This window comes from Aquarana catesbeiana, linkage group LG04 (assembly GCF_042186555.1).
Source record: "Aquarana catesbeiana isolate 2022-GZ linkage group LG04, ASM4218655v1, whole genome shotgun sequence".
Lineage (NCBI taxonomy): Eukaryota > Metazoa > Chordata > Amphibia > Anura > Ranidae > Aquarana > Aquarana catesbeiana.
Genome location: NC_133327.1, coordinates 423,373,487 through 423,384,618, shown reverse-complemented (window position 1 = coordinate 423,384,618; position 11,132 = coordinate 423,373,487). Strand labels below are relative to the sequence as shown.

The 11,132-nt window shown below is 43.3% G+C and overlaps 1 protein-coding gene across 4 annotated transcripts in view; it reads left to right on the top strand.

The window, feature by feature from the left end:
- Positions 1–408: 408 nt before the first annotated feature.
- NHSL1 (NHS like 1) overlaps positions 409–11,132 on the top strand; it is a 291,056-nt gene continuing 280,332 nt past the window's right edge. For 2 of the 4 annotated variants that reach the window (XM_073627363.1, XM_073627362.1), the window contains exon 1: positions 409–1,169. In XM_073627363.1, coding sequence (XP_073483464.1) covers positions 878–1,169 — 292 coding nt within the window. In that variant the 5' untranslated portion in view covers positions 409–877. The remainder of the gene's footprint in view (positions 1,170–11,132) is intronic. The other 2 variants (XM_073627369.1, XM_073627367.1) reach the window with 1 other exon arrangement.

The window sequence follows — 11,132 nt, the reverse complement described above, 5'->3', positions numbered from 1 at the left end:
ATGAGTTTAGTGTAGAGATGAGTGCAGTGTAGAGATGAGTGCAGTATACAGATGAGTTTAGTTTAGAGATGAGTGCAGTATACAGATGAGTTTAGTTTAGAGATGAGTGCAGTATACAGATGAGTTTAGTTTAGAGATGAGTGTAGTGTAGAAATGAGTACAGTGTACATATCAGCGCAGTGTAGAGATGAGCTCAGTGTAGAGTGTAGTAGGGATAAGTATAATGTAGAGATGAGTACAGTGTGTGTGTCTCCTCTCCAGCCCAGACAGAGTGAAGTGTTTGCTGTACAGGTGTCTCCCTCCTCCTCCTCCTCCTCCTCCTCGGGCCAGTCTGCAGACACCCCCCTCACTATACACATAGAGGAGGAGGAGGAGGAGGAGGAGAAGGATCTGGAGGGAGGGATCCATGATTCTGCCTCTTTTCCTGTTTCATACAAGGCACAGTTTCCCCGGCAGGACAGCCCAGTCCCCCACTGAACAGATCGGGGAAAGTTTCCTGAGGATGGTGTGACTTTTGTCCATGGAGCTCGAACTCTATGATGATTAGAGGGGATCAGAGGTGATTGTGCGCTGACTTGTCCGACCAATGGGAAGCTTTGTTGTCCCCCCTGGGATCTGGGAGTGTAGATTTGAATGTGTGCCTATTGATCCCTGTCTCTTGTTGGGGAGAAGTGTGTGAGGAATACAAATGAAGTCTGATCGCCGGTGAGTCACCATAGGACTGTCTGGGAGGTTTGTTGTGATCGGATGGCACATGTCATAGCAATCCTTGGAGTCAGGCTGCATCCCATGCACATGATGCCAGCTGTGTGGATGTAGGGATCAGTAGGAGACATCCTGGATCACTCAGTCTGAAACTTACCAGTTTGCTGCTGCCATGCCTTTCCATCTGAGGACAGTGCAGCCCACCCAGGTGTGTAGGTTGGGGGACACTGATGGGCTCAGGGATGGATCAGCTTTGGTGGTGACTTCTCTGGAAGAAGTTAGCATCTACTCCATGATGCACATCATCCATCAGCTGTCTGATCTGTCTAGGCATGCTGAGGACATCTTCAGCAGCATCCATGGGCAGGCGGTTACCCTGGGAGAACGCAGTGCCCACCTACAACGTCGCCTGGCATCCCTCCATCACTTTGTATCCCACTTGGACCACCGGAAGGTACCAGTCCGTAAGTAGTTCTGCGCTTTTTTTACCTGATGCATTGGCTTTGTTCTTTGTTGGGGATGGTGCACCCTTCTTTTCTGTAACATCATGTCAAGTTTTTTTTCCTCTGTAGACCTTTGTCATTACTGTACATCTCACAAATATTATTATTTTTATTGAGGATTTATATAGTACTAGAGGGTTTGTGCAGAACTTAACAAAATAAAGGGAGAAGGTACAGATACAAATATGGATGAGCTTAGGTCCAAACCCAGAACCCCTATCACCTGCAGCTGGGCCATTCCATGCTCCGCAGGGGTGGGGATGCTGATGATATCATTGACCTAGAGGAGCTTGGGCATCATCTGAGCTCATCTCTAGCCCAAGCTCCTTACTCCCACTTTTGTGTACTGCAGTGAGCTGTGGGCCGGGTCATTCATTGCTCCGCAGCTGCACGTACACAAAGAGATGGGGATGTTCATGACATCTTCGACCTAATATCGTCACATGGCCAAATTAGGTCAGTGTCATTGATAAAGATTGAACTCAGGTGTTCTCAGAATTCATCTCTGACCCAAACTCAGAACTTCCACATTTATGTACTCCAGTGAGCTGCGGGTCAGGTCATTTCCCACTCCCCATCTGCACATACAAAGGGCCGTGGGGGGGCTCATGACATCATTGACTAAAATATGGTCGCATGACCAAACTAGGTCAGTGTCATTGATAGAGAAGAAGTTCTAAGAACTCACCTCTAACTCAAACTCCCAACACCCATTTTCATGTACTCCAATGAGCTGTGGTCCGGGTCATTCCCCAGCTGCACATACAAAGGGGCGGGGGTGCTCATTACATCATTGACCTAATGTGGTGACATTAGGTCAATGTCATTGATGCAGGTTAAATTGGCCATCCCCTGAACTCATCTCTAACCCAAACTCCCACTTTTATATATTGCAATGAATTTCAGGCCAGGTCATTCCCTACCCAGCAGTTTGCGTGAGCTACAGGGAAGGTAATGACCTGGCCCACAGCTTATTGGTGTACAAAAAAAAACAGGAGTTCGAAAGGTCAAATTAGAGATGAGTTCAGGAGGCACCCGTGCCACTTTGGACATCATGTAACAATACTAGGTAGATGATATAATGAGCATCCTCGCCCCTGTGTGAACATACAGCTGTGGGGTGAGGAATGGCCAGGCAGCAGCTGATGGGCCAGCACTGACACTTTGCTTCAGGGCTCATCTAAACTTAAGCTGGCCATAGATGGTTTGAATCTCGGCCAGTTCAGCAGAGATCGTCCAAGATTCGAACCATATATGGGCAGACTATTGGTACCCAATTTGATCGACTGATCAACTTGGGTAAAACCAGCATGTTGATTTTTCATGCGATTATTGCCAGTGGCTATATAGCAATAATTACTGTGTGTTCTCCTGGCAGGGATGGCTCCTCACACCCCCCCTGCTGGGAAGAACATATTAGCTCTGTGGGAGGCATTCCCCCACCAACACTACCTATATTGATGGGGGAATTGAGCTACTTTCTTACCTGCAACCACTGGTTGCAGTAAAGAAAATCGCACCATCTATGGCCGGCTTTAGTTTTGGAACTCAAGCTCATCCCTTGTTACAAAACAATTTTAAACAAGAGATTTAGAAGGGCCCTGCTCATAAGAGCTTACAATCTAAAATGGGGTTAATAGGCATGCCAGGCCTTAGGGCATATTTACTAGATTCCTTTCCATAAGTTCATAAATTCCTTTTACCTAACAATATAAAACTAGCTTGATCAGTTTAAATATAAAGTGCAGATAGTTCCTCTCAATGAGGACGTATAGTTTTAAATATGCAAGCAATCCAATCTTTTAATAGTTGTTGCCAGTCCATCACTTTTAATGCTGTCAGTTCCTAATTATGTGTACAGAATTTCTTCAAGTCTTCTTCTTTAAATACACACCCGGATCTACTGTAATTACCAGGGAACACACCTACTTATATGGGATGTCGAAACTTATTGCCTACCCTACCACCCATACAAAAAAAAAAAAAAAAAAAAATGTACACTTCTGTTATGTTGTCAAACACAAGCTCGCCTAGTTCTGCCTAACCACCAATCATGTGAATTAGACCTATCAGGTTGCACAACCTGTCCTTAAATTATCTGCCTACTTGTAGGTGCCTGTACAAGACTCTTATTACTCTATGCTGCTTCTCGTGGACACCAGCCAACGACCAGCTATAGATTATTTTCTGCTGATTCTTTTTCAAGAATTTCCTGTGATAATCCTTGAACAGAAATCACGTTTCCCATTAGTACCAAAGGTAGTTTCCCAGTGTATACCCTCCTAGAGTAGACAAAATGTAGCATACTGTACTTAAGGCTGAGTTCACCCCTATCCCAATTGGATGCGGGGAACCCGCATAATCGCTTCAGGTCCAATTTTAGGTCCCATTCACCATAATCGTTTCAGGTCCGATTTTAGACAGAATTTTTGGCTGAATTCAGACCTGAAACGAACCAAAAGACGCACAGGGCTCCTGTGCAAATTCGCAGCGGAGATATGTGAACCAACTCCATAGAGAGCCAGTCAAAATCTCCTGCTTTTGCAAATTGGATGCGGAGAGTCGGCACAGTCCATTTAGAACCCAGTGTCCATGCGCCGGAGATGTCACCGGCTGCTGCTAGAATAAGTATCTGGTAAACTGTGCATGTTTATGAGATAATTACTGTACCTATAGGTAAGCCTTATTATAGACTTACCTATAGGTAAAAATCACCCACGTGAATTTACTACTACTTTGAAGGATGAGTTTACCTTTGGGAACGTGACATGTTCCCCCTGCTTTTAGGGTAGAACATGTTCCCAATGTTGCAGCCTTTTTGAAATCAACGCGGTTGTGCGTGGCTTCGCTGTGGAACGCCATGGTAGTTCATTGATTCTTCCTGTCAATGTATCTGCTTGTCAGTACGGGATGTACGGGCACACAGATACACTGACAGATCTGAAGGAGACCTTCAGTTTACCATAAAATGCTTTACAGGCTCCAAAAAAATAAATGCACATTTTTTTTACCTGCAAAAAAAATATGCATTTATTATTTTGTTCTAAAAAGTGAACTTATCCTTAACGCTTTAGCAATAAAACCTGGAAAGTGATTGGTTTCTATATAGAGCTGCACCAGATTTTGCACTCTCCAGTTTTAGTAAATCAACTCCATTTGGCCTTGCTATGCCCAATATGTTGTCATCAAATGCATTTAAGATCCTTCACACACGTTCGGTTGAGTAAACAGCATGGAAACAATCACAAATTCAAAAAGATGACCCAGGCATTTATTACCATGTCAGCTCAGGTCCCATCCACCAGTGTTCTAATGACAAGTGCGTCCATTATAGTCCCTCTCTCGCTCAATATTTGGTTAGAGTCTTTGCCGGGTATATAACTTTTCAAATATCACATTTTGCTGCTGATTAAATTGTGCAGTGCTTACATTACAATATTTATTTTTTGTGATAAGTTTGTGATAAGAGATACAATTATACGTAGTTATTTAGCAGTTCCCCACAAGCAATATGACTTTGAATGCTTACTTCAGGTACATGCGTAGAAGCCAAGATTAATTTTCATAATTTGTGCAATGTAAATATACTGCGTTGATTCTTCCCTGGAAATTGTATTTAATCTTGGTTACTATGTACACATTGGAACCTGCTATATGAGTAGTCCAGGAGGTGAAGATATGGCTTTATGATTACAGCATTATTATTCTTCTTTTAGTAAAGCAGGTTGTTTTTCATTGCCACTGTGTGCATATAAAATGTGGATGTATTCTAAGGTTTGAGATGTGGCGGCAGTCACAAACCTGTCGTGTCACATCCAGTTTTTGTATGTTACTAGTATCTTACTCTGTTAGATATTTCATACTTGCAGCAACAAGCTGTGTCCTGGTTGCTCGTTTGCACATACCTTACCATGTGCATTTATGTTTTCATGCATGTTAATGTGTTTTGGGGGGCATCCTGTGTATTTGTAATGGGCCCCGAATGTGTTTTGGGGGCATCCTCTGCCAATGCAGTAAACAATGAACCTGAACATTCAACGCACCACAACACATAGCTGTGAATAACCATGCTTTGTGCTGTCCTGGGTTGGCCAAAAATGGGCCAGATATGTTTTTTTGTGTATTGAACCTCATTAAGGGTCATTTGAAATGCATAGGTGGATACGTGCATTATGGGCCTCCTTTTTGATCATTTTCATAGCCGCTAAAGTTGATAGTTACCATTATGTTCTAAGACTACATTCCTGTGATGATGGTTACTATCTGCATGATCACTGCAGACATCTTCTGCCCCTACACCATAATGGATTGATTCAGGATCCTCACCATCGAATGGACCGCAGGAACCCCATAATGTGGTTCATAATTTTGTCAAACAGATATGCTTTTGTTATATACTTAATGTTATTTTACGCTGATATTTAGAGATCAGAAATGTGTCTGTGCTCTTGTGGAAGTCTGACTACATGCTTGCAATAGTTGAAATAGCAGGATAATGTTTCAGGAGGCAGTTTTCTTGAAATAATACTTTTTTTAACTTGTTTTGCATATTTTAGGTACATTAGTCACATACCATGAGGGCCAGTTCACAGTGACCAGATGCAGTTCCGTGCGCCTTTTTTCTGCACTAAAAATGCATGCACAGTGTTTTCCATGTATTCCAATGGCTCTAGTTCACACCAGTGCAGTCAGTTTCTGGTCAATATTTCCTCAGCCTCTGTCTTAAAGCATAGGTTTGGCATTTGACAGCCAGACAGCTGTCATTTTCAGCAATGGCATCCTCCATGTTTCCTTTTTGTCAAAGTTGAATAACCTAAAATAACCTAGAAAACAAACAGATGAATTACAATAAGTCATGGTCACTTAAAGTGGTGTTCCGGGCCGAAATGATACTTTTTAAATAAAAATACCCCTATAATACACAAGCTTAATGTATTCTAGTAAAGTTAGTCTGTAAACTAAGGTCTGTTTTGTTAGTTTATAGCAGTAGTTTGTTATTTTATAAACTTACAGCAGGCCGTGGCCATCTTAAATGTGGGCATCTGAAGCCAGACTGTATTTCTTCCTGGATCTCATCCTTGCAGATCTCGCACATTCTCAGTACAGCACAAGCAGTGTAATAGGTTTCAGGTCAGGTTTCAATGGCAGTTTCAGAGGAAGTTGCCGCCCCTTCCCAGAAGGCATTGCAAACAGGAAATGATGCGATGGGCCGCGGCCAGGGAGGAGGAAGTGAAAAGTGAATACAGCAGATATACAGTAGGTGCTGAGAAAAAAAATAAAAAAAACTCCAATTTGTTTACAGTGCACAGTTTAGTGAGGGATGCTGAAGAGTTGTAAAAGTGGGTGGAACTCCACTTTAAAGAAGAACTAAACCCATTGATTTAACAGTTCCAAAAAACAGTTACATTCCCAGCATGTGTAACATGTGCAAAATCATGGCAGTTGAAGATTAAACAGAAGCCAAGATGACAGCTTCCTTGGCTCAAAATGATGGGAGGGTTTAGTTCCGCTTCAGCTTTTGTTTGTTTAAAGCAGTCAAAACAATAAAATATGACTGTTGATTGGTTGCATTAAACTTTTTCAAACTTATGTTTAAGTTTACTTTTAGTGTACCTCCTCATTAATGGTCCACAATGCCCTTTCCTAGCATCCCTGACAACCACATGCTTACCTGTTCCTGCCCCACTGGGCATTTTGCTGTGTGGTCTGCTCAGTGCCGACCAACCTCTTAAAAATATATTCACGAGGATGAGCAAAGTCTATTAGAATGAATGGAGATCATGGCTCACATGCTCAGTAAGAGCAGGCCCAGACAGTTGTTCAAGGACAGGCTGTGTTGTGGTCAAAAGGCCGCCCAGGAAAAACTTGGACAGATCATGGTCAGGTAAGTACTGTACATGTGCTGCTTTTAAAAAGTGTTGAGGGCAGGCACTGGGGACCCACTTTAGCCCCCATTCACACTTAAAGAGGGAGTCCACCTGAAAAAAAATATATTAAAAGCCAGCAGCTACAAATACTGCAGCTTCTGACTTTTAATAAACGGACACTTACCTGTCCAGGAGTCCAGCGATGTTGGCAGCCGAAGCCGAGCAATAGCTCGGCTCTTGGCTGCTGCTGCCGCCATTCTCGGTGAGGGAATAAGGAAGTGAAGCATTGCGGCTTCACTTCCCGGCTCCCTACTGCGCATGCGCGAGTCGCGCTGCACGACCTAAGTGGTCCCCGTTATCTCCTGGGACCTGTGTGTTTCTCAGGAGACAGCGGGGGGGGGGGGGGGGGGGTGCGGGAGGGGGCGAGACTCCCGCAGGAGTCTATTCCCGGAAAGGGGTGCAGATACCTGTCTAATACAGGTATCTGCACCCCCCTCCCCCCTGAAAGGTGGCAATTGTGGCACCGGAGGGGGGGAGGAATCAGATGAGCGGAAGTTCCATTTTTGGGTGGAACTCCGCTTTAAATGTGAATGCTTTCGAGCAATTTTGAAGCATTTTTTGGATGTTTTTTCCGACGTGAATGTGCCTTTTTTGAAGCGTTTTTCATGTGTTTTCAAGCTTTAGGCATTTCTGTTTAGGCCAGTGTGAAACAGTGTCATATCTAACATCATATGTCATCATCCTTGTATCTGCTTCCTGTTTTTTCTCTGTGGTAGTGTTGTGTCTTGTGCAGTTGGAGCTCATGAGCCTTGTCCACTATGCCAATTTCTTCCAAGGCCTTCTACCATTTGCCATAATCCTTGTAATGGGTATCACTGGGGTCATAAAGGTTTTTGTAGCTTGTGGCCGTTCAGCTGTTGAGGGAACGAAGTCCCATCATGCCTCTGCCTTTGGGAGTTATGTTTGTAATTGTCAGCCTTGCAATACAACATGGGACTTGTAGTTCCGTGCTAGCTGGAGGGCCACACGTTGAGCACCCATGTATGTAGGCCCTCGCCAGGTGGATGAAAGTCTTCATATCCAGATTGGACACTCGTGAATCCTTCATTTTTGTTCACGGGCTCAAGGTTGCTAGGAGAAGGATTCTAGTTGTGGTTGTGGTAGGCCCCAAAAACATGCTAGAGTACGTGTGTCATGCATTTTCAGTCTGTTTGATGTCCATGGGGCCAAAAATGCATGGTTCTGCCATTAAAAAAAAAAAATAGCTCTTGTACTTTTTTTTTGTGCAACAAGCAGCAGCATGAAGCCTAATGCCCTGTACACACGGTTGGATTTTCCGACGGAAAATGTGTGATAGGACCTTGTTGTCGTAAATTCCGACCGTGTGTAGGCTCCATCACACATTTTCCATCGGATTTTCCGACCCACAAAGTTTGAGAGCAGGATATAAAATTTTCCGACAACAAAATCCATTGTCGGAAATTCCGATCGTGTGTACACAAATCCGACGGACAAAGTGCCACGCATGCTCAGAATAAATAAAGGGATGAAAGCTATTGGCCACTGCCCCGTTTATAGTCCCGACGTACGTGTTTTATGTCACCGCGTTTAGAATGATCGAATTTTCCGACAACTTTGTGTGTATGCAAAACAAGTTTGAGCCAACATCCGTCGGAAAAAATCCTAGGATTTTGTTGTCGGAATGTCCGAACAAAGTCCGACCGTGTGTACGGGGCATTAGTGTGAATGAGCACTTTAAATATAATGGGAAGCTTTATGTTAAAAATTGTTGCACTTTGGGAATCGCGCAACAATAAGCCATGTGTGAATGGGGGCTAAAGTGCATTTAGTCTTTAAAAAAACTCTAGTCTTTCTGAGTATTTTATAAATCTGTCACAATGGTGGCTCCTCTTTTAATTTAGTATTGAAGACGGACATTGTCTATTTCCCAGATGCAGTGCTAATTATGGGGCCAACACCTCTTATACTGAAGGGCTAGAACCACTTCCAGCATTTGATCACTGACAACCTCCAGCTCTGATCTGGAGCCTCAAAATGTGGCATATGTAGATGTGACAAGGTCCCCTTAATAACTGGACGCTCTGTAGTAGCCCACCAGTGGTGCAATACATATGCAATAGCTGGTAAACTGGCAGCAAAGACTTGCATAATAAATATTCAAAGAGCTTACAAGCTGAATCAGCATGGCGTGTTGTCATTGTGCAGCATTTAAAAGTCAACATAAAACAAGGTGTGGTTTTTTTAGTGGGAAGCAGCTGACACGGTTCAGCAAGGTTTTCCAAGTGTCAGACGAGAAATGCTGGCAGGGAGTACAAGCAGCATACCTTGACCACGGGACTCCTCTTCGGGATAGGATAGAGTTTCTATGAACGTATTTTCACAGGTGCAGGAAATTATTCCGGCTCCATAAAAAATGAAGATTTGGAGACTTTCCTTTAACCCCTGTAAGACATGAAAAATGTAGCAAGAGAGAAATGATGGATTTTTTTCTAAGAACAAATATCCTCAGCATGTCCATAAGAAAAATAAACGGAATCGGAGCATTGTAAGCCTTGTTTGCTTTTATCCCCAGTAGGGATGTGCACTACAGAGGATGGCCTTTCCATCTACGCGGAGTGCGGCTCAAATATACCATATAAATCATACATAGATTAATTATAGTTCTTGGAAGTGACTTAAATCTTAGAAGTTAAGCCCACTTAACCACTTCAAAAAGCAGTGGCAGAACTGAAAGGCAAATGAACTTCTAAAATGTACCACACAGCTAAGTCAGGGATGTGTGCTGTTTTGTCAGCCTGGGAGGTACGGGTATACATTTCCTCCCGTAAAATACAGTTTTCTCACAGAATGTAATGTCCATATAATGCAAACTAGAAAAAAAGTTCAGGAATTAAAAGCGTATATTACACAACATACAATTGTGCAGCTAATAATCCAATAATATATTGCAGAATGGTATGGTTTAAATGTCTGCAGATGGGCTCCCAACAGACTACAAGCCACGGTTCCTGAGTTGCATCTTCACTTCTTACACTGTGTTATTAAAGTTCATTTATTTTTTTAATTTGCAGAAAGCAGAACTAACAACCACCCTTTGATGTCATGATCTAATTACTAGGTACAACTGTTTCTTATTGTTGGAATTATTATGGTCTGTAGAGAATGATCACATTACAATATATTTTGCTCATATACAGGGAATATTGGTAGCTAGGCCTATCCTAGGCTTGCCATTGCCATTGCCAAGTTGCCATTTGTTAAACACAACCCACATGGGGTATAATATTACAAGTAGCCCTGAAATAGAGTAAAAAAAGTCATCACCTATTATTTATGCTTGTGTTACGCTCATTACTTTGCTACAATGCAGATATCAACATGCACACACTGGGACTTAAAACACAAAAGACATCAGGGATCCCTCTAGATGTACAGTCTCCTTTCTTTATTGGAAGTCTGGACTCACATAGAATGAACTGTGCTTTGCTAAACTTATGGAGAGGCTGTCTTCTTCTAAGCTTGGGGTCGCCAAACTGCAGCCTGCGGGCCAAATGTGGTACTTTGCTTGCCTTTAACCGGCCCTTGGGGCACTAGTCCTCCCACTGACGCCAAAGAAGGACACTATTCTTTCCACTGACACCAGAGAATAGGAACTAATTGTCCCACAAACACCAATTATGGGGTACTATTCCTCCCACTGACACCAATGATGGGGCAATATTCCTCCCACTGACACCAATGATGGGGCACTATTCCTCCCACTGACACCAATGATGGGGCAATATTCCTCCCACTGACACCAATGATGGGGCAATATTCCTCCCACTGACACCAATGATGGGGCAATATTCCTCCCACTGACACCAATGATGGGGCAATATTCTTCCCACTGACACCAATGATGGGGCAATATTCCTCCCACTGACACCAATGATGGGGCAATATTCCTCCCACTGACACCAATGATGGGGCAATATTCTTCCCACTGACACCAATGATGGGGCAATATTCCTCCCACTGACACCAATGATGGGGC